Here is a 24,732-nt window from a genome sequence, read left to right as displayed (position 1 = left end):
TTTGGAAAAGAAAAACAAAAGAAAAAGGATAGGGGTTGGAAAAGAAGAAAAGTGGGGTATAGTATTACCCTCGTTTTGATTAAGTCATTCGAAAAACGATGCCTTTTGACCAATTGTAGAATATGTGGATGGCCCTCCAGAAGTGGCCTCGCCTGACCCCTGTTCAGAAGTGTGAGTTTGTTCCTTTCATGGTGCACATATCACTTTCAATGAAGGCCAGATTGCGATGGTTTCCCTTCCTGCCATTTTATGAACTTCCTGCTCATTTTGCATGTACTACGGGGTCCACCCAGGAGATGCAGAGAACTTCATTCCATTGGACTAGAAGCAGCCGAGGACGGGGACTTCTGAGAAACGGGTATGAAGACGCCGAAGCCTCAAAGCAGCAGACACACCAATATTCCCTCAAAGCAGCAGACACGCCAATATTCACTCAAAGCAGCAGGCATGCTAATATTCCCTCAAAGCAGCGAACCGCCAATATTCACTCAAAGCAGCGGACACGTCAATATTCACTCAAAGCAGCGGACGTGCCAATATTCACTCAAAGCAGCGGACATGCCAATATTCACTCAAAGCAGCAGACGCGCAAATATTCACTCAAAGCAGTGGACATGCCAATATTCACTCAAAGCAGTAGATACGCCAATATTCACTCAAAGCAGCGGACAAGCCAATATTCACTCAAAGCAGCGGACTCTCCAATATTTAAATTTCCAGGCACATCTAATTTTAGTGTACTCTACCCATTGCTCGTTGCATGCTGAGGACCCCTAAACTGTCCTAATCGCGTCACAAAAGCTGGAGGACTAGCCCTGATTTAAGAACATCTGGAATACGCATACCCTGCTCTCGCTAGCGAAATCGCGTGTAAAACTCCCCACACACCCCTGGAATACGCGTGCCCCGCTCACACCAGCGAAATCGCATGTAAAACTCCCCGCGCACCCCTGGAATACACATACCACGCTCGCACCAGCCCAATCGTGTGTAATTCTCACTCCCGTACCCCCAAATTCACGCACAGTCCACGCCACAGGGGTCTACCCTACACCCCTCCCCATGCCCCGCAGGCAGCCCATCCACCCTCCCCATGCCCCGCAGTCAGACCATCCACCCTGACCATGCCACGCAGGCAGCCAATCCACTCTGACCATGCCCTGCAGGCAGCCCATCCACCCTCCCCATACCCCGCAGGCAGACCATTCACCCTGACCATGCCCCACAGGCAGAACATCCACCCTGACCATGCCCCACAGGCAGCCCATCCACCCTCCCCATGCCCCGCAGGCAGCCCATTCACTCCGACCATGCCCCGCAGGCAGCCCATCCACCCTGACCATGCCCCACAGGCAGAACATCCACCCTGACCATGCCCCACAGGCAGCCCATCCACCCTCCCCATGCCCCGCAGGCAGCCCATTCACTCCGACCATGCCCCGCAGGCAGCCCATCCATCCTGACCATGCCCCGCAGGCAGCCCACCCACCCTCCTCATGCCCTGCAGGCAGCCCATCCACCCTGACCATGCCCCGCAGGCAGCCCATCCACCCTCCCCATGCCCTGCAGGCAGCCCATCCACTCTGACCATGCCCCGCAGGCAGCCATCTATCCTCCCCATGCCCCGCAGGCAGACCATCCACCCTGACCATGCCCCGCAGGCAGCCCATCCACTCTGACCATGCCCACAGGCAGGCCACATGGCACCATGCACTTGGGAGCCCCGACTCATGTCCCCCCACGCATCCCCCATTGATGGGCACCTGCCAGCAGGCCCTGACTCATGTCCTCACCCCCATTGACAGGACCTGCCAGCAGGCCCCGACTCATGTCCCCTCCCCAATTGACAGGCACCTGCCAGCAGGCCCCGACTCATGTCCCCCCACCCACCCTCCATTGACGGGCATCTGCCAGCAGGCCCCGACTCATGCCCCCCCAATTGACAGGCACCTGCCAGCAGGCCCCCGACTCATACCCCCCCAATTGACAGGCACCTGCCAGCAGGCCCTGACTCATGTCCCCACCCCCCCATTGACAGGCACCTGCCAGCAGGCCCGACTCATGTCCCCACCACCCCATTGACAGACACCTGCCAGCAGGCCCCGACTCATGTCCCCCCAAACACCACGTCATAACTATAGAAACCCATGGCCCTAATGACAACCCAAATCCCACACCCCCACACCCCAGTACAAACACCCAACGATCTACTGCACCCACTCCCTATAAATTACCCATTCCATAATAGTCTGAAAAGAACCAGCATGCCCATCAACAAATGTCCTACAGAGCCACACAGTGGCAACACATGACTTAGCCAATGCTCATGGAGACATGCACAAAAGAAATCATAGTAGACCACACCAAGAATGAAGAATAATTAAATGTATTAAAAATAGAAAACAAATGACAATTTGAAAATCACACATGCAAATAAAGGAATATTGATAGCAATATGAAAAAGAAAGTGAAATCCAAGGAAAAATAAAAATCCAAAACATGAAAAAATAAGTGGCCCATCCCCAAAGTCCATAGAAATAAATACCAAGATGAAAAGCATAAAAAACATTACTCCATGTGAATATTAAAAAAATAAAGTATGTACATGTCTGTAATATTGAAAACAAAAGTCTGAAGGGTCCATTATCCCAAAACAAATGTAAACCTACCTAAAACACTATCTAAAATACTATATACAAAAAGTGGAGCAAAGTCCATGAACTCCAAATAATAATAAAAACTAAATGAAAGCTAAACCTAAATAACTATATACAAAGGCGGCGGGCTAGTCCGACGGCTCACTTTTTGATGTCCTGGGCCAGGGCATCATCGAACTCCACGTCGATGTGCCGGAGGCGAGCCTCTTCGCTGGCATTGAGGTCTCGCAGGGATGCAGCCATGGCCTCCTCCAACTCTCTGCGAGTTGCCTCGAGGCACTCAGCCCGCCTCAAAGCCCTGTGCATGGAGTTCTCCGCCCAGACCATTGTGAGCCGTTCCCTCTCCGCCCGCCGCCGCTCTGCGCCTATTCACTAGCCTAACCGCTGCCACACGGAAGACACTCCCAATCCTGGGTCCTCCTGCCCGCAGGCCGATGCCTGCCTGCCCCGATGATGTAGAGGGCCCAGAGGCCACATGCCTCCTACGCCGAGCCTGCTAACGCCTTTCTGCTGCCTGCCGCTGCCATCACGACTGTCTCCGGGTAGATGGCAACACCTGGCCCGTCGTGCAGGTGCCCTGCTAGTATGTGCCTGCACATCGTCTGTTACCAGGGGTCCAGTTGCTGGGGTGACCACCTGTGCTGGAGCTCCGACTCCCAACTGTGGCAGGGATGGATCTGCACCATCCTGGCTGCGTTGGTTGGGGCAGGTCCACAGGGGGCCCTGGTGTCATCAGGGCCAGAAGACGGCACGGAGAACAACTGGCGTATAGTGTGCACAGAGGAGGAGAGGGCTGCAAGACAGAGCGACACATGGAGGAAACCCCTGACCATGAGCCCACCCAACTGGGCCACGTTGGCACACATCTCTTCGTGATGACGTTCGTGGTCCCCCAGGAAGCACGCAAGTCATCATGAATGACATATGTGCGCAACGCAACACCAATCAGGACGGACTCAATCCTGTCTCGGGACCCCACATCCACAGGTAGTGGAGTGCCAGATGACGTGGACCTCCCCCCTACCTGCGGACAGGCCTGGGACGGGGCATCCCTGCTGGTGCTTGATGATGCAGTCACAGTGTCAGGGACAGTGACATGCACAGGCCCCTCCATGGCGACCTGTGCTGTCTCCTGCCCCTGCCCCTGGACTGCATCACTTGCACCAGTGGTACCACCCCAACCAGGCCCATGTGCGGCTCTGAAGCGGCCTCCTCCGTACACAGCACCAACCTGGATGTCTCTGCACTGTCTTCTGCGTCGCCAGCCCCTGTGGGGGCTCACCCGCCCCTTCCGCTGCAGCTGTAGTGGCGGACGCGGCACCAGTCCCCTCGCTCCCGGATGATGGAATTTCCTGGGAGAGTGACTGGGCCTTGCATTGCCGGCCGGTGGAGGCATCCCTGCCGCTTTCCTCCACATCTCCGTCTCCGCCCTCTTCTTCACTCGCAACTGTGTAAACTGAGACATTGAACACAAGCATCAGGGTACTGTACAATAGTCCCCTAGACACAAAGCAATAGCACATGAGTGGCACTGTCAAACGTCACTTCCATCATGTCCCTCCACAACACATGGGTCAGTGCAGGCAACACACATGCAGGAACAGGCATGGCACATGCAACAAACATTTGCATCCATGTCCAAGGCACTGTAGAAACATACAGTAGGCACTGTACAAACATCCAATGGTGGGCTGAAACTCACATGCATCATGGGACATGCTAATCACATGCACACACATCACCGGAGGGTCATGTATCTGGCCCTGTATACACCAAGACACAGTGGATACAACGACGACTAGGCTGTATCAGTGGATCAACACATCATCACGGACATGTGTCATGCATCCATGGCATTTACCAGTCACTCACACACTGCTCAGACACACAGACATGTACACCATGCATGTCCATGACAGCAGCACCCATCTCTCACACCCCAAACATGTCCAAGTACAGACACAGGCATGCATACATGTGTGCATTCCGCATGCTGCTCCACATGATGCATTGTAACACATACACCATCCATGTGGGTCACGCCTGACTGAACTCACATGCAGCACCATCATGTCCCTGCACACACACATCCATCCATACATGACGCATGTCACACATACAGCCAAGTAGCTAACTACCACGCAACATGCACTGTTTTAAATGGGAATGCATGGGCACTTACCACTCGACTACAGACGGGCCTGCATCCTGAGGATCTGGTGATGAAGCACTGGGCAAATGTGCTCCAGGACCCTCATCTGCTGGGTGGTAAGGTGGACCCCTTGAGGGTCCTGGACTTGTAGTCCTCCCAGCGCTTCTGTACGTGTTTGATTTCGCAGGGTGCCACTCCCTCTGCGTTGATGGCACCCACTATGTCCTTCTAGATCCTCTTCCGTCCTTCCTTGTTGGCGGGCAATGGTGTGAAGAGGGCATCATAATTCCCCAGGACTTGCTCCACCAGGATGCCAACTTCATTTGCACTGAAGCTGGCAGCTCTCTGCTGGGGGGTTGCCACTGGTGCAGGATGATGTTGTGTAGGACATGGCAACCCCCGAGGCAGGTGTGGTGGGCAACTGGGTCCTGGGTCTGGGCTGTGGAGGGATGGAATACCAGTCGGGAGTCTTCTGTTCCAGCAGGGGTGGTCACAGCAACTGGACCTCTGCAGATGGCTGATGTGCAGGCACCAAATGGCAGAGCACTGTTGGCAGCAGACAGGCAGGCAGCAGCAGATTACTTGTAGGAGGCTCCCCGGGGCTCTTGCAGGCAGGAAAATGGCCTTTTTGGCAGGAGCGCGGTCTTCCGTGTGTTGTCGCATGGCCAGCTTGATGCAGAGTGAATTGGCACGTGAAAAAACAGCACGTCAGCGTGTAATTCGAGGAAAGGGCCTTAGCGCGTAAGCAACATGATGCGCATGTGTGTTACCCTCGGCACGGGTGCATAGTGAATCCACACATGCAAAAACAGCACATCCACATGTGAATGTGTGTAATTCGAGGAAAGGGCCTAAGCGCGTAAGTGACGTGATGCGCACAGGCGTTTCCCTCGGCACGGGTTAAAGGTGAGCGTGGCCCAGCAGTTCGCTGTATGTGCTTTTCTTGAGACCGACGCGTGTGTTGCTACTTCTTGTTGTTACACGTGACATCCCTTCACAGCGATCGAGGACGTACTTCTTCTTTTGGTGGGGGTCTTGCCTACGCGTGTTTTTCTTTCCAACGCTAGTCAGACGGTCAGTCGGGCATGCTATTTTTCCCACTGCGGGTCCCCCTGTGTTTTCATGTCCCTGGGGGCCACCACATACTGCGGGAGGTTAATTCCACACACGTGGGCTACCTGGGGTTGCATACACAGTTTTATTGCATATTTGATATTTGGGGTGCCTGAGCTTTGCATAACCCTTCATTATCTCACCGGGGTCACATACAGCCTTACAGGCGCACAGGGGTGCTGTTTACATCTAGTACCCCACCTCCTTCACCCCAATTGCCCAGGACAATTGTTGTGTACACCTCCCATTGGCACTACTACATCTGTGCCATGGTTTGGAGGCCACGAAAGGTGAGGGGAACCTCAGCTGGGCGTCCTCCACGTGGTGGGCATGGTCAGGACCGTGGCCAGGGTGACCAGGGAATAGGGGGAGTCCAGGGTGCCCAGGGTGGCTGCAGAGGGAGAAGAGGCAGGGGGGCGCCACTTCGGCAAGATGTTCTGACACGTGTTGGTGCAGTCATGCCACCACCCCCTGCGGCTCAGAGAGATGCAGCTCTTTCATCTGACACTGACACCCATGTGACCCAGCAGTCAGTTTCATCGACTGACACGGGCCCAATGTGGGTGTTAGTGCATTCGGACATGAGGTGCGCACAGCTCAGGAGTGCAAAAAGTGTTGGGATGACCTCCAACGCTGTGCTAAGCTAAAGCGTGCCCCCAATTATGCCATGACTTGGGTGACTGGCAGTGGGCCACCACCTGACGAGGAAGAACTCACTACACACGAGGTGATCGCTGTGGAGTTCATCCCAGCAGAATTGGTCGAAGGAGTGGAAGAGATGCTGGATTTTGATGGCCCGTCCGGTGAGTGCTGTTGCGTGTTTGTCCAGCCCATATGTGGTTTGCTTGTGTGATGTGTTGTGCTTGACTGACACTACATGATATGTGTACATGGTTCTCATGTGCGAGTTATGCAATGCTTCACTAATGTGTGCCTGCTGTGCTGCATGCTGGGCATGTAGAGCAGACGGGGACTGTCCTCATCACCACACTTGCACCCTACTCACATGCTAGTCACCCGGCTGCCCCTCCGGTCCATGTTCCAGCTCAATGGCCCTTCTGCATGTAGCCTGGGGTGTCTTTCCACTCAGCACTCGGACTATGTCATCGCATGACTGACGTGCATGTGTGTTCTGCCTGCATGCGGCTACTCCATGTAGGCATGCTACCTTGCCCCTCCACCCCCGTGCACCCCAATTTCACCATGGCACTGGTGGGTAACATGTTGGACTACTGCAATGGCCTGTTCAACGCTCCTGTGTACATGCACACTTCCCCCTGCCAACCTGCCAGACACATACTGTGGGGTACATCCTTTGTCCTTGATGCAGGGTGGCTCACTCGGGCTGAGCAGATGGCAGATGCTCCAAAGGGACATGAGTGCCCATTCATGCTCCATGTGCATTCCATGCATGCCCCTATGTGTCCTTGGCAGGATGATCATTGTAGTACGAGTCCAGGATGACATACATTTAATGGCATTTGATCATCCATTCCATGCTCACTCTGGCTCAGTCCTGCATCACGCACATGTTTAGGGTGTCATAGTCTGTGTGGGCCTGTTTCAGGCCCCATGACTCTGTTCAACTGGTCTAGTGCCTTCTGCACAAATGAGTGTACTACAGAGGGTTCATCATGTGTCCTGCTTACTGTCCCATTCTTATCTGCTGTGTTGTCAGTTGACTCAGATGATGCAATTGACGCTACTCAACACTGTCTGCCAATACACAGTTCTCTGGTCAACTTTCACTGCCATGCAATGCCTCACTGCATTTTTACTGGGGGTGAGGGGAGGGTTGCCTGTAGCCAGGCAACCCATTGCATGCACATTGCACGTGATGCCTGAACTTGCCCTTACACTGCCTTCATGTTTATTGATTGACATCATAATGTACTTGTTGATGTAGATAGTCGGTAACGTACACATGTTCTGCACTGCATCAACCCACTTCTGAGCCATGTTACACTGTTCTACATGCTTACTCACTGCTGCAACGTCAAAGTGACCTGGCATGTAGGGTCAGATTGTCATCCCTTCACTGTCATGAAAGGCACGGGCACATGTACTCAGTAATGGAACACCCTAGCGGGTGCTTAGCAAAGTTGATTGGTCAATCTGCGGCCTATACTAACTGCTAGAGGCCGCAGATTGATTATAGCCTGCCAATCGGGTTGTAATGACTGTGGAGCTGCCTGCACGTGTGTATGTGTACACTTTCACATACATCAAAGCAAGCAGCGTTGTAGCTGCTTGCTTTGCTGTATAGGATGCTGTTCATAATCACCATACGGGTGTATATGAACACAGGTGTTTTTGAACACTTTCACATGTACATATGAAAGCAGCTTCAATGTTGTGTAGTGCAACATTGCAGCTACTCACTTATGTGTGTGAAAGTGTTCATTTACACATGTTCTCTGAAGATTTTTTGTTGAATGACTAATATGTAGTTTATTAACGTCAATGTTGCTGAGATTTCAGCATTGCGCACGTTATGTTCAACTGGCACAATCCTGAAGGTGCACTGTTGTGCAGTATGTGTACGCCCAGGCCCACTTAGCTAATCTGGTGGGGCCTGGCTGTGATGATTTGACACACTGAATAATGTTTTAGGGCACAATCAATGCACAATATGCTCAATCAGGCCCTGAGGGGTGTTCGGGAGGCTTCATGGACCGGCAGCTTGGATCGTACTGGGCGTTATAGCCCGTCATGCCTGGTTGCAGGCCCTCGGTTTGCTCGGGACATTCACTATGTATACATGGCCCAATGACGCCCGGTACGGGCCGAGCTGCAGATGGATGAAGCTATATTGGTGATGATTTAGTGATGCATGTGTACATGCATATTACGTGTGTCATGGTGTGTTTGGATTCACTTGCAGCTGTGGACATTTGGCTGTTCAGACATGCTTATGGTATGTGCCATTTCTTTGTAGCTATCTGTCACTTCTGCCTGTGACATGTGCCTGACAGGGGTGGTGTGCAATGGAGGCGATATACTACATTCAGTACATGTGCCGGCTTCGCTATGTACACACATCCATTTCTGCTTTTGGGATGCGTTTGCATATCAATGCCACTGGATGCATGGTGTAATTTCAGTTGTGTGTGACATGTCTGCTTCATGTATTGGCTGTCGATATCATGTCTATGTGTGTGTGTGTTATGTGCCTCTGACATGTGTACTCATGTTTGTTTTTTCCACATTGCAGATGATGACGCAATGGAGCCAGAGGCTGGTGATGTCATTCCAGACACAGTGTTGCTATTACATCAGCAACCCGGCACAAGTGGGGGTCATGGGGTGGCAGACCACGAGAACCCACTTGTGCTCCAGACCATTGTGTCCAGGGCTGGCAATCAGTCTAGCTCTGATGATCACTCTGACAACAATGCCGAGTTAGATGTGCGTCATGTCCATTCATTGATGGTGAGTGATCCTGATGTGGACGATCTTCTGACACCTGCACTGAGGGGCCAGACAGTGTTGGAACCTCTACCTGTGGTGGATCGGGACGCACGGTCACACTCCACAGCAGTTGCTGATGTGCCTGGGGCATCATGTCAACGGAGGGATGTAGTCCTGCAGTCGCAGGGGGTGCCAATCCAGCGAGGACCACGGCTCCTTGGGCCCCGTGGGTATCAATTCCAGCAACACGATGGCCATGCGCCACCGGGGTATACTGAGTGGGAGCAATCAATGTATGCCAATTCAGAACAACAGGGGGCAGCTATTGAGAAGATCGCACAGAGCATGGAAAGTGTGGCCCAATCCGTGCTCCCCCCTGCTAGGCAGGTGGAGCTCCAGCAGCGGGCAACACAGTCCATGGCCCGCTCACTCAGGCTGTGCATGGCGGTCTCAGACAGGACACATCGGGCTGAAATGGTGTCTCTGCATCAAGCACTTGCTGCTCACGCAGAGGCACACCTGGAGGCCCTGAGGGATGACCATCAATCCCTCAGATCTACTCTGGGTGTGCTCAACATGTCCCAGAGGCAGCGGTCAGAGGAGAGCTTGGAGCAGCTTGAGAATACCATCTGGGCTGAGCTACGTGCATGCCGGGAGGTGCTTGAGATGTCATGCGAGGCCATGCAGGCAGAACTCTGTGTTACATGTGCTACCTTGCAAGAGGAAGCACGCGTATCACGTGAGGTGCTGCATGCTGACCTACATGCCATTGCCACATAGGACAGGGCTTACCAGTCCTGCAGACTTGCTGCCGTCGAGGGGCAAGGTGCGCATAGGCGTGTTCAGGGTACTGTGCCACCTCCACCTTCTGATTTCCATCCAGAGGGTGAGCAGGACGACGATTTATCTCCCACACAGGTCGGGCCGTGCAGGCGTTGAGCCCATGGAGGTTATTTTTTTATCTCAACATCATCACATGTAGGTGTTGAGGTGCACCCTGTACCTCCCCCCTCCTGAGTGCCCCCCGGGTCGTATGTGGTAATTTTTTATTTTATTAGTATAATATTGTTTGTCTATTGTGCATTAACGTGACGGTGTGGTGCATTGTGGATTTTGAAAGCATCCACTGTCTGTTCCAGCTGGGCCCATTCAAGCTTGTCTCGTGTATGTGGTTGTGGCTTGGGGTCCAGACACATATGCCACTCATGCTTCCCTTTTTCCATGGGCTTGCAAGGAGGGTTCGGTGTGACAACAATTTGCACAAGGGCATTGGACTTTCGTCATATCTGTGGCCTGTCTGCTTGTACTACTTGTGTTTACACCCCTACTGGGGATTATGGATGTTTTCTCCACAGCATATCTGCAATCAATTTTGGTGAGTACATTTTTGAACTGTCCATTTATTGAAGTTGATTGTAATGTATTTTCATTTATTGCCTCTACACGTGCTTGATGCACTTCATGCTGTAGACGGTAGCCTGCACCCTTTAGCTGTCAAAGTTATACTGATGGTGGGAGGAGGCTGGGTGGTGACAATGTCAAGTTGGTACGTGTTGAGTTCAGGCCATGGGGATTGTGGCAAAGGAGGATTTATTAGGAATGTGACACAAGAAGCACAACTCACAGTCCAGTCCTCACCTGAGATGTCCTCCTACACTACTACTCCGCTCCGTTCTGTTTGGACAGCACGTTGTATCTGTCTTCCCTCTGGGACTTCGCTGCTGCCTGACGGCGCAGTTTTCCTACTGGACTACAGCTCTTTTACTTGTTTTTCACATTCTGGTGACTTTATTCCCTGTTTTTCTTCCTGCCACTGTCCTTGATGGAGTTCTGTCTGCCCGTCTCGCGGGCAGTTATTTCCACATACTCTTACACTGCCTCAGTTTGCCTCAGTACACTTCTGTTCCACAGCATCTCTCTCTCGCTCCTCCTGTCTTTCATCTATCACATCCATACCTTTATGTTGACTTTGGCCTTTTACCAATGCTATTCAACTGTTGTGGCTCTTAACTTGCTGTCAGCTGTTTCCGGCTATCTCGCATTCACTGTGACTTTCCAAACTTGTGCTGTCTCTGCCTTTCTTCCTTCATGATATCAAGGATTGATTGGGTTTCAGCTCTACCATACAGTTGTGCCAGCCTCTTTGGTTATTTTCTACTCAAGTTCCAGTTCTACCCATCAGTTGTGGCATCCTCATTGATTATTGTGTACTCAAATTCCTACCCATCCTGATGAACCATTGTTCAAGTGTGCTACCTTGGTAGTTCTTCTGTCATTCAGCTTGGACATGTGCTTGGCCATATTCTGTGATTTCAAGTCATCTACTGGAGACTCTTCCAGGGTATTTCCCTGGTTTGGAGGTTTGGCTCCTTGGAGTTCTCTACAATTTGGTATTTTTACCAGTCAAGGTGGCCTCTGAGGGGGCTGGACCCTATTTACATGGAAGGAAGAACAAAGAAACCAAGGGGAAGGGGGATCCTGAAGCCAGGTAGACTCGAAGGAAGAAGCCGACGGACCCCAGACACAGTTCTTCTGAAGGTCATGGTGTTGAGGAAATGAGGGAGGGGTTTTTGGTGTCGGACAGTATTCTTGGGCTACAGTGATTGGGCACTCTCTGACATTGTCAATGTGAGGTACTATGTACATGAAGTGTTCTGCTGGTCAATGGCTGTTCCTGTGTTGGGTTTACTTTTCAGGTGTCAGGGGATTGGTGTTACGCTCACCTGGTATCCACGGAGCGCCACACGATACTGGATAGAGGTCTAAGCACTATCCCGGACCCTTCTCTGCTTGGTTATGTGCCAGACATTGGGTAGTGCCTATAACAGGAGAATGGAGGGTTAAGATACTGGTTCTGTGATGGTTGGACTCCCACCTCCCACTGGTCCAAATCCCCTCCCTTGGGGTTATTGCTCACCTTAGGTTTTTGTGCGTTGAACTCTCCGTCCTGCGTCTCTGTGCAGGGGTGCGTGGTTGGTGCAGGCGTTCCGTGGACCTAGTTGCTTCACTGCTCCATGTGCCTTTATGTCCGGTCCAGACCGGCTGTGTCTCTGACTCTGCTTGCTGTCTTCCAGGTGAGTTATAATGTCTTTTCCGTCTTTATTCTGTCTCTTTCTTTCCCTCTGTTTTCTCTGTCTTCTCGGTGTCTTGCTCCACTACGCTGTTCCCTAACAATGTCTTTTTTTGTTTTCACAGGGATGGTTGCAATCTCGGAGTTGCCGAGCCGATGGCGAAGACCACGGTGAGTTATTGATGCACGGAGCCCTGCGCTGTTTATTGGTGTTAATTGCTAACCTGTGTTCTCTTCTCTTCTTTGTACAGGTTGCGGTGATGTTCCGGAGTGATGAGCGATCGAAGCGCTGGTTGTCCAGGTAAGTGCTTTGTTAATGCTGACCTTGTTCCTTCTCCCTTGCAGGTTGCGGTGAAACCCAGAGATGGGCGAGGTAAGAGAAGAGCAGGGTGCTGCCAGGACTCGCTGCTTGCCCAGGTAAGAATTGTAATTAATGCTGTCCTTGTTTCTTTACCTTTGCAGGTTGCAGCGAACTCCAGAGATGGGCGAGGTAAGCGAAGCGCAGGATGGATTCAAGGCCGGTTACTTCACAGGTAAGTGTTCTTGCTCGCTAATGTTGTTCTTGTTCTTCCAGGTTATTAATGCAATACAGATCTAGGGCATCAGGATCGGGCCACCGGAGAAGCAGATGAGCAGGAGCTGGCCACGGTGAACGTTATGCTGCAGGAGTGCAGAATAACGTGAAGCGTGTTCTGCTGTTTGGGTGTGGTTTAAATAGCCTAGGTAAAGTAGTTCCAGGCCAACTAGTTCTGGGCCAAGCCACACCCAAAACACTACACCGCATGGCTTGGTTCTTAAGAACTGAGCTGTGTAATAGGCCTCCATGTTGGATTAAGGTACAAAATTGGTATTGCTTCATTCCTGATAATGAGCCTGGCGCCAAAGGCACCAGGACTGACTCCATGTATGTTTCGATGGAGTTTTAAGGCCCTTGGGGCTGATGTGAAGGACTTTAGCCCCACTGCTGCTAGGGGGCTTTTATACCTGAGTTATTTTTGTTGCTTGTACTTTTTAAATAAAGCTCAAGGTGTATCCCCAACAAAATGGCTGCTCACTGTGCTGTGTGCTGAGCGGTGTGTTGCTGGAGTCACACACAGCACACGGTTTTGGGATTTGCGGATTTGGATTGGCAAATGTGCATGCTAACAGGCATTCTGTCTTTTGTTGATGGTACCGCTGGTGGCATGCATTTGTGTATGACTTTGTATGTGTGGGAGGTTGGTGGTCAGTCATTTCATCTGATTCCATGTCAGGTGTGATTGTCTCAGGCCTCTTTCCATTCATCACGTGGCACTTCGTATCTGATTTGTCATGTTGTGTGCTTTTGGTTTGCTCTTTGCTGTTGCATTCCATGTCATGGTGTGGCCGACAAGGGTGATGGGGGCTGGGAGGGTTTGGGTGACATAAAAGTGATTTTCATGGCCTGTTTTGCAGGGGGTAGTGTGATATGCACCTTGCATGTGTTCCTTTTGGTCACCCAGGATTGGTTATGTTTAAGTAGCTAGGGATGCACAAAATGTGGCACTTCTGTGGAAACATTCTCAGGGTGGTAAGGTTATGACAGTTGACTGTCTCTTGGTCATCGTCGATTGTCACCTGGTTTGTGCCAGGCCTGTGTGAACTCCGCAGGGGTGGGAGTTTAGGTGAAAAATGTGGCCACAAGCTGGGTCCGGGCTGCCTCGCCACGTGCCCTTTCCCCTCCGATGAGCAGCGCCTCTGCTTGCGGTTGGGGATGTGGGGACACCACCATGTCCACCGGTACGCAGCGCCGTGTTGCAACATTGTACAGGACACATGCTGCCACAATGATCCTGCACACTACTGGGGGTGCATATAGTAGCTGCCCGCCAGAGCGGTCAAGGGAGCAGAAGCGTGACTTGAGCTCTCCGAATGTGCGCTTCACTATGCCCCTGGTTGCAATATGGCTGCGTTGTATCTTACCTGGGGTGGTGTGGTGGGGTTCCGTATTGGTATCATCATGTGGTTGCTCAGAGAGTAGGCACTGTCCCCTACGGAGGTGAGGATGGTTGTCATTAGTTGGGATTGTGTATTTGTCTGTGTGTGACATGCATGCATGTGAACAGACATTTGTACTCAGCAATCAGCCATGTGTCGCCATGCTTCCCATCTTCCAGGTCCCAGCTCAGGGAGGACATTCTGTATATGAAACTGTCATAGGTAGACCCAAGATAGTTTGCATAGACAGAGGTGATGATTCCATGGGCATCGCATACAACCTGTACATTAATGGAATACCAGTGCTTGCGGTTGCAGTAGATGTTCTCAGTGGCCCTAGGTGGACGTAGGGCCACATGGGTGCAATCCATGGCACCAAGCACTTTGGGGAAGTGTGCCACCCTGTAAAAGTCCTGGACCACGGACTGCCTTTCTGTGGGTGTTCTGGGTGTGTGTATATGTGCCTGCGGACTGAGGGTCACGCAGTCATGATTGCCAACACCTGGTGTAGGCAGCGTGACTGCGTGGGCTGTGAGACATCCCCAACTATGGCAGTTGTTGGCTGAAATGACCCAGAGGCCAAAAAATGCAGGACATTGAGCACCTTTTCCAAGTGGCTCAGTGCTTGGGTGCACAAGGTGGGTGATGTGACATCATCCTCCCACTCAGTGACCAGGTCTAGGATGATATGAGGTGGAAACCTATACCTGCCATAGACCTGGTCATCAGGCATCCCAAAAAGGCTGGTGTAAGTGATTTCAATCCAGCACTCCAACTAAGTCAATGCCTAGTATGGGATGCCTAATGGAAACCCTTATTTATATATGTCAAAAGTTTGTTTAATTCTGCATGATGTACCCTTATATAACGCCCCTCTCTTTGAATTCCCCCAGTCTCACTGAACCAAGACATAGGTTTGTTTTGCAAATTAAAAGATTTATTTGAAGAATTGAACAATATATACATCACACTTTTATAAATATGGATAATATTGGAATATCACACTTATTAATATGAACAATGATCAGCAATGGGTAATATTACAATATCAACAATCTCTTTAATCAGTTAGGAGTAAAAATAGGAAGAATAATGTAGCAGAGAATACTTTGTATGGTTCATGGAAATTCAAAAATAGGAAAGAATGCAACACAGAACTAAAACTTGATATGAATTCAATCATAAGACAATATGATCACTCTTTCCCCCTGTTATTACTCACTCCCCCCAGTATGCAATATGAAGAGGTGGAAGAGGGCACACAGGTTTCAGGAATAACTGATATGAAAGAATGCAGTTCAATCCCAATTCCCCCAGCAAGCTTAGAGAGAACAGGAATGCTTTAAAAACAGGTGAAAAGGCTTTTGAATGTGATTTGTAATAAATGGGAAAATGCTAAAATTATTTTAACTCGCGAAAGGCGATTCAGCACTAGTGAGAGTGGCTTTGGATTGGTTCAGGTCAACACTAGCAATGATTGTAGAATGATTAGCAAATGGAAAACGAATTTCAGAAGTTGAAATCAAGAAACAGCTGTTTTTCTATGAAGTGAAATTGAGCCAAATGGCAAATTCGCTGCAACTTTTCCGCATACGGGATATGAGATTACGGCAAAACTATAAGAAATTGGAATGTCATTTTGGGTGTGTTTGAAAGCTGAGGATAGACATTAAGATTTCGTTTCTAGGGCATGCGGTTCAAAAGTTACAGAGGTTTTTGTGAAGGTCGATTTTTCAGAAACAGAGTCAAGATTTCAAAATGACAGATTGCGCTTTAAAGATTCGGAACCAATATGGACTTATACTAAGGGGCTATGAAAGTACAAGATACCCAACGGGACAACCACCAGAACAGGGCGCCTTCCACTCTGGTTGTTGTGCACCAAGACACTTGACTTTCTTCAAAATATCAGCGCATAGATGATTATCGCTACAGTTATCACAGACAATATAATGTAAAGAATTCAGGATGGGCACAAGATTCTATAATGCCGTTCTGGATAGGTTAAAATGGATTGAATAGGATTACTTTAAACTAAGAGATGACTATAGACAGTTCTAGACTAAATACTCACTCCTATGGCTTTGGAATGGAATGGGCCCGTCAAAGATCTGGTCAAGGGTTTGGCTGGTATTCGCTTGCCACCGGACAGGTCTCAGGCACTGGGTTCTGCTCTCAGCACGGCACTCTGGTCTGCGCGGCCTCTTGGACTGGATCTGACAGGTTCCGGATACAGCTCTGCTCTATGGATCTGGATCTTGGTTCTAGCACAGGGTTCTTAGCTAGAACAGCAAAACAGCTCAGCCAGGCTGTTGGATTGTGTGGCGCCCCTTGGAAGTTTAGGGGTTAGAATCAGGTTGCAAAAGATTCTGAGGCCTGCTGAAAAAGGGTTCAGCTTCTTGGGTTAAGCCTCTCTGCTTCAAAGTTCTAGAGTTTGGTTCTAGAGTCTGTTCTCTGGATCTATGTCTGGATCCTGGATCTTCCTGCAGGGTGTTTCGCCAAGAAATCAGTTGAGGCGTGGAAAGTGTGCGTCTCCCTGCCTGTCCTCAGCAGTCCCTATTTATCATTTCCAAAGTGGGTGGGGAGGCTGATTATCTATGCCCAACCCTCTAAGGATCTGATAGGTCAGAGAATTCCCTGTCCCCTGATTTGAGAAAGGAATTGTATGTCATCATGTGTGATGCTGTGTTTATGATCCAAAAGAAATCCCTCCCCTTTGCTTTTACATAGAAACTCTATTTTCCCCCAAAAACATATTTCCAAGAAACACAAGTTGTTCATAATACATAATTACATGACAGATTGCCTAAGCTACATTTCTGTCCAACTCTAATTTTCCTACGAGCTATGGTTCATAAATGACAACTTTTTCGCGCTTTTGGTGGGTTTCTCAATGTTAATTCTGCACCAATTTTTATACATGCATGCACGTCCCCTCTGGGCACATTCCTGTAATTTTTCATGTTCCTAACATAAACACCATGGTTACAATATGAAAAATTTCTGGGGTTCAGTCTCAGAACATCGTACAGATTCCAGCTTAGTCTTAAACTGTGAGCGAATTTTTCATTTTAACAATCTCTAAGTTTCATATTTTTGTCAGTTCAGTACACTTTGCTGTAAACATTTTTCTAAAACATACATTTACACCAACTTCAATCAACAATTTCAGTCTGGACCGCCTCCAGAGCTGGGCTGAGTCAGAGGGTCACATGGCCTGCCTTCCTGCCAGTGCAGTTTGTTGTCAGTCACATCCGAATTAGCATTCCTATTCAGCCCAAGGAATCCATTGTTTCTTGGTCTGGACAGCAGGGGAAATCTCCTCCCCTTCTGATTAGCATGCCAATGCGAAATGCTCACCTTTTAAAGGGAATTAACAAGGTGTAAGATTCTCAGGGGAAGAAGGCCTCTTGGAAGTTTTAACTGAATCAGGTTACCTTCTGGTCAATTGTAACATAGTTCCTTGTGAAAGAAATACATTTATAAATTTAAAATAAGCAAACCCATCTTTACTTCCAGTCCTTTTTCACCATGAAAATCAATGTATGGCACTCTTTTATGGTATTTGGATGGAAATCTCTTCTTTGGCATAGTTTGAGTTCAATGTTTAACTTTACACATGATAAGTTTTAAATCGCCGGCTTCTAACAGAGGTGAGTAACGGTACTACACCCATTTTTGACAGATTTCTTCCAGCTCAACCATCCTCAAAAGTGGACTTTGTTCAGATAATATATGCTTCTTTGGACATTGTATTTATGTGGATTCTCGAAGTAGAATGATGTTCAGCACCCAACAAGGAGGTTGGATCTTTTTGTGTGGTTTGTGAGCCATGGTTTTTTCACATTTTTGACAATCAAGAAACGGATTTCCAAACAGCTCTGTGTTTCTTTTTGGCAATCAGCATTGCTTTTTCAAGTGATTTCAGGCAACTTTGTGGGTAACCCAATGGTGGGTTTTGGCAGTGGTTTCCTGTGTTACCACTGACATAAGCAAAAGGGGATGGTGGGCTATTTTTCATATTTTTACTGCGCACTTTCTGGTGATTTTTAGCGAGCTGCATGCTTTCTGGCGGCCATTTCTGAGGTTTCTGCTGCCAGCAATGCACAGTAATGTTGCATGGCCTGGACCAGTGGGTTGAGACATCCCACACTGGTCGTGGGCAAAAAAATGCGGGGCCTTGCTATTCTCCTCCTCCTGCGGTGTCCCACGATCAGTGCTGCGAGAAATGGGACATTCATCGTAACTGTATATAAGTGTTTGTTGTTTGTGCGCACTTTTATACTGCGCGGGGTCGCTTCCGCCTGCCTTCGTGTGGCAGACGTGGTTACGCCTGTGCGTGTCTTTTGGTGTGCGTGGGTTTCGCCTATTCAATTCCATGAATACGTGTAGTTCGCAAGCGTGTGGGCGTTCCGTGTATTTCCCTGCAGTACTTCATTTTCCCGCGCTCTTCCCCATTCTGCTTGTTCCGTCCCCTTTTTGGTATGTACGCTTTCGCTGTGCGCGTCATGCACAGTGTTTAGGATGTCGCAGTGACGTGTGTGGCATGCGCGGTTTAGGCGCAGCTCCCTGGGAAAACACGCGCACAGACTTCTATGAATCGCTTGCGTGCGAATCGCACGCGTGCACTGGATTTTGCATGCTTGTGCCACCGATTTTGGTGCAAAATTGTTCCATGAATCGACCTCTGAATGTCAAAGTGATTTTGTGTGTTGTGTAGCGTTAAAACAGAACAGGTCTGCCTAACGTACCATATGCACTAGGGTTCCTGATAGGCTGCAAATCTGGATCAATTATGACAAAGGGGATGAGCAAAAGGCACTTTGTCTCAAGAGTCATAAGTACTTTCACTGGCCCTGAAAGGATCTTTTGTAGGAGTGCATGAGATTAAATACTAAATAGCCTGGAACTCAAATTCCACTTTTTATTGCGAGTCAGATAAGTGCAGTGATCAGCTGGCCTATGGTGCTATCTATCTATATATATTTGTGAAAGTGTGTTTGTATGTTTGGGGTTGGCTCCAGCCCCATAACAGTTGGTGGGCTGAAATGTTGGCCAAAGGTCAGCATACCAGTCTTGGGTCTACTGGTGATAGCGAAGTTTCACCAACCCCACCCATTCGCCCTGCACAAGGTCCTGTGATATCAGTATATGTGATTTTGTTAAATTGACAATTTTGCGATTGTTGGCACCAGCTCCACAGCAGCTGGTGGGCTGAAGTTTTGGCCCGAGGTCAGCATACCAGTCTGGGGTGTACGGGCGATATTGAAATATGACCGACCCCACCCATTCGCCCTGCACAGGGCGAGATCCGGCCCTGTGCTATCAATATGGGCGATTTCGGGAGAGTGCCGATTTTGCGATTCTTCAAAAATAGGAAGTTATGAAAAAATAAAACATACACAAGGCATAGCACACCCCACATGCATGCAGCTACAGACCTGGGCAACGCCTGGTGGTACCACTAGTTTTTGTATATCAGCAATTGACCATATATCGACGCATACTTCACATTATGCATGTACTTCCAACATATTCTCCATGTTCGGAGTGCCTTGAAAAACTGCCCAAAGAAGTTATTTTTGCAAATGTTTTTCACATAGCATGTTCACATAGTACTACCTCCACAGAAATGTAGAAATCTCCAAAAAAAACAACTTCTGAAAGTGGGACTATTCTGTGGCATGCAGAACAGTGGTAGTAGCTGACGGCACTCTGCAAAGCACTTCTAGTTTCCAGATTGGATGCCCAAGTACCCTGGGTTGTGTGTTTCGAGGGTGGGTTTTATTTTTCAGAACCAACCCAGAATTCCTACAGCCAATGATCCTTGGCGAAATGACTACTTCTCTGCAGGAGTCCAGGGCTGAGTAGTGACTGAAGTGCCTACTCTGCCGCCACACTACTATTAAACCAGCAGTAATCCAAATCTTGAAGGTGAAACAGGCACAGCCTAAAAGGAATAACTCCTTTGCCTCTTTCAGTAATGTGCGCCAAGAGCAGGCTATATCTTCAGGAGGGTTGTGAGCAGATAACTTTAGCAACCCAAATACCTTTAGTACAATGGTTCCAAATATAAGAATGTCCAATCAAGGTTCTATACAAATATATGACCTTTAATAAAGACATCAATGCAACAAGCCCCTAAAAACATAACAAACCCACCTCAGCAAAATAAAAACAGAAAATGAACAACTTGGTGTGAAAGGGAACTCTGGGTTGATCAGGAGGGGGTGTTCAGGAAATACTTGACAACAATATCAATAGTTGTAGAAAAGAGGTACATACAGGGGGCTTAAATATCACTATGGTCCCAAAGGGCAGACGAGAGGGACAGTGCCTCTTCATAGTAGCTTTGGTTTCTTGTATGTGGGGTCTCAACAGCATTGAGCCAGGCTTCCAGGAGCTTCCTGAGGCAGTGAGTTGGTGTTGGTTTGATGAGCTGGGCAACTAGATACAACACGGGGTGCAGCCCAAGCAGCAAAGGCATGTGGTATAAAGAAACCTGGGACAGCAGGGGGATGTACCAGATGATGTAACTCACAAGCACTTCAATGTGGGAATCGGGACCCAGAGCTGTTCCCTGACTTCTGAGTTGCTTGAGGCTCAATCCCCAGTATGCAGGGACAAGGTGCGCTCTTAGTTCTGCACTTCCATTCCAGGAAGTCGTCTGGCACATACGAGTGGTCCTTCACCTCCAGCAAACAGGATCTTAGTTCTATAGCACAGCCGGCAGAAAGGCCTTGGTCCAACAGCAGTGTCATCGACCCCCTGGTTTCTGGGGATGGGAAGGGAGCAGAGTTCAGTTCTGCCTTGTAAACTTCTGCCTGTCTTCACTTCTTTGCCAGAGGACTTTAGAATAGACTGTATCCCCAACATGTTCCAGACAAATACTTCTTCTTTCAGAGTCAAAAGATTTGTCAAACAAGGATAGAATTTCCACTCCTTATAAAGGTGAAATGTCACAAGGAATTGGTCCAATGCAAGCTTGCTGTAAGAAGTCCAATCTGGACTGTTGTAACAGATTACTTTGCCTTCTGGCATCTTACCCAGAGTGTCTTATCCTGCAGGAAATGGGGGCTGCAAGGATCAGGTAGTGGTAGAGAACCCCAACGGAAACCAAGCCAACCTCTCCTTTCTGACTACTCGAACTCTGCCCCCTCGCCTTGTCTGCTGACTTCAAAGAGACTCCAGTGGTCAGCGTTCTGGTGCAAGAGGGGCTTTGTTATGTTGGTGCTGCCTTTGAAGCACTGGCTCGCAGGAGGCCTCCTAGGGAGGGTCATTGTGCCCTGGAGGAAGGTGTTATCCTTCCTCTGGAAGATCAAAGAAGGCCACTTGCTGCCCACGTCTCACAATGCTGTAATGGAGACATCCAGGCTAGACGCTGATACGAATCAGCCCTCTGATACGCATCAGCCCTGTTATAGCTGCAGCTGCCCACAGAGCTGAACATGGCATGTTACCAAATTGCTTTTGCTGTATACTTGTGTGCTCTTAGTGTTCTCCATGCCACAACCAGGCCTGGCCTTTATTTAAAAATGTGTGTGCCAGCAGATTGACAGATAACAGGCATACAGTTATTAGGTTGTATATCAGCTGTGTAGAAGATTATAAAGCCACCTCTGCCTGCTATCACACTGTGTTCCAGCCGCTGTCAGGGATGCACATGTGACCTTTGGACCTGCCCTGTGCCATGGCAGGGCTGGTGCTGAGGGTGCCTTTAGACTACATCAACAAAGGCACATTTGCACTATGATGTTGGCATGGAAAAAAATTATGTCGGATTAGCAGACCTCACTTTCAGAGACAGATTTGCATGCATCCTTTTATATAATAAAAATCAAACAAAGGCTTTTACACCCTTGCAGTTGGCCATCTGTACCATAAACACAGGCACCCAACCGGTAACAGGGTGACTTGAAAAACCAGGTTAAAATTAAGGAATGTATATCCCCAAGCTGAAGAATTCAAAGGAGGTAAAGGTGGGCAAGGGTAGCAGGGATCACCCTTTGTAATGTAAATACATCTGTGATGAGAACTATGTTCTAACTTAACTCATGCGCTATCTGCATGGATCTTCACATACTATGCCTCAACTTCTAGAAAGCTAATGTCCTCCCCAAATGTTGTTCTGTCATTGGCACACTCTTTGTCATTGAAAAGCTAGTTGAATCCAGGGTGTAAGGCTGTCTATGCCACTTGCATAGGTTATTGGGCTGCAGCCTTACCACCACACCAAAGTTACATGATACAGGAGAAGGAAAAGAACAAACAGCATCAATGTAGTTGAGAATGTTCAGCTGGGAAAGTATTTCATAAGAATGTAATGTAACATGCTCTTGTCTGGCACACCTTTTCCATTTTGCCAGCCTCGTGGTGAGGTCAGCAACAAGCACAGTGTAGAATATCCTCCCCATCAGCATCAGATTCACCCCCAGGTTTCCTACAATTCAGAAAAGATCTCAAGTCCCACCTCTTCAAGGAGTCTCTCCTCCTCAGTACCTAGGCCATCAAGTCGCCCTCCGCGCCACCTGACTAGTTAGATGCTGCTTGCCCCTCTCCTCTCTGCCACCTTGTAAAGCTATACCCGTCCTCTGTGCCCTCCATACCCTCCCCCCTGCAGTATATCTGTACTGTTATATACCTCTGTAAAGCACTCCATTGTGTGTCTGTATTGGTGTATACCTATGTAAGGCGCTCCATTGCTTCTTGAAGCTAGGTCTGTGCTCAGTAAATATAATAAGAATAATAATATCCAGAATTATGATAGCTACGGAGAGCATGTTGAAAGTCAGCTGCATTTCAATGGATTGAATGCTAAAGGTGAAGCGTAGAAGCACAGCTGTCTGCATATGTATCAGCATTTTGTGTATATAGATTCAGATTAAAAATACTGTGCCATTACTTCCTAGGTTCAATGTGAAATCCAAAGAAAATTGAGGCAACGGGATTTAAGCAAAGATCTCCAATCACGACAGAAAAATAGCTCTAATAGCGGATCAAGTGCTTCGACTCTAGTGATGCACTCGTCCAAGTCCAGTCCAAAGGATCAACGACGGATACAGGCACCGAATACCAGCGTCATTTAGCATAACCGTTGAAGGCATTTCTTCCAAGAGCCCCGCGCTCCATGGGAGAGGCATCGGATCATATTGTGAATGGACTACTGTTAAGACTGTGTTTGTTGTGTACAACACGTATTGTGTGTGATCATTTCATTGAAGTCTTACAAGGAGTGCAAATAGAATCGCCTGTCTTAGTGTTTGTATGCACATTTTTTATTATTTATCAAAATACTTGTAATGGATAGTAAAACATGAATACTTCTCCTGTTCATTCAATTGAAAATAGAGTACATATAACAGAAACATGATAATCACTGGTGGATGACTTATTCAAATGGATCAAAGAACTAAAGTTGCACACATTAAAGTGAATTCCCAGAATGAGGGTGTAGGATACAATCTTTGACTTTTGGTTTTACCCCACTTTTCCTATATTGTTTACTTTGATTAGCATATGCTCCAAATCAACTTGCAGTTATGAAATCTCTTAGTAAATAATTATCCATTCCTTCATAATAAAAACAGTTCATCTAATGTGTTGCACATGAGAGTTCATGGAGGCTGCTCATTTATTCTGTATATTCTTTTAATTGACCCACCCTCATATTTCATCACTGCTTATGTTGCTGGTTACTGCAGACTAGCCAATAGGAATTATATTACCAGACTGATGCCCTTGTCATGTTGCCTTTGAAGGGAAGGCTTCTCATCATGAGTTATTTTGTGGATACAAAGAGATGTGCAGATGAGTTCCAATAATTGAGCGGTCACAGCCACAAGCCTAATCAATGAATTAAAGCATTACAATCTATTTTACAGTTCTATAAAGGGTTACCAACCTAATAATTCTATAAAAAATAACTTCCAAATATTTCCAATATTCTATTGAAGGAAATGTATCTTGAACAGTTTAAGATTTTCTGTAAATGTCATTCACTTCAAGACTCCAGGAAAGGGTGCTGGTGCATTGCCTGAGTGAGGGTGCTGAGATCAGGATTTAAAACCCCAAATGTGCGCCAGCAATCACAGCCTTCTACTAATGATGGCGCTGGGGTGTGGAGGGGTCTATTTTGATTCATGAAAACACAAGATACATTCTGGTGTCTACCTCTCTTGCCCTCTCGCAGAATTTGACCAACCATGCTTCGATTCTGATGTCAGTACTCAGATGTGGTGCAGAACCAATCAGAGGGTCAGAAACAGAGAGAGAGTTCATTGGTCCCAGCGCAGGTGGTTCTTTCTCAGTAGAGCCAACCCCAAAGTGATTACCATTCGTGTGTAAAATGATGACCTTGTTGGAGAAGGCAAACA

At 48.5% G+C, this 24,732-nt stretch overlaps 1 protein-coding gene across 1 annotated transcript in view; it reads left to right on the top strand.

Annotated features, from left to right (window-relative positions):
- Positions 1-23,943, top strand: part of SCTR (secretin receptor) — a 590,525-nt gene extending 566,582 nt beyond the window's left edge. Inside the window, exon 13 of the mRNA XM_069616610.1 lies at positions 23,269-23,943. Within this exon, the coding sequence (XP_069472711.1) occupies positions 23,269-23,445 (177 nt within the window). The 3' untranslated portion in view covers positions 23,446-23,943. The remainder of the gene's footprint in view (positions 1-23,268) is intronic.
- The last annotated feature ends 789 nt before the right edge of the window (positions 23,944-24,732 follow it).

This window comes from Ambystoma mexicanum, chromosome 9 (genome assembly GCF_040938575.1).
Source record: "Ambystoma mexicanum isolate Mex_15411 chromosome 9, UKY_AmexF1_1, whole genome shotgun sequence".
Lineage (NCBI taxonomy): Eukaryota > Metazoa > Chordata > Amphibia > Caudata > Ambystomatidae > Ambystoma > Ambystoma mexicanum.
The sequence above is the reverse complement of the archived record's forward strand: the minus strand, read 5'-3'. Positions and strand labels throughout refer to the sequence as shown.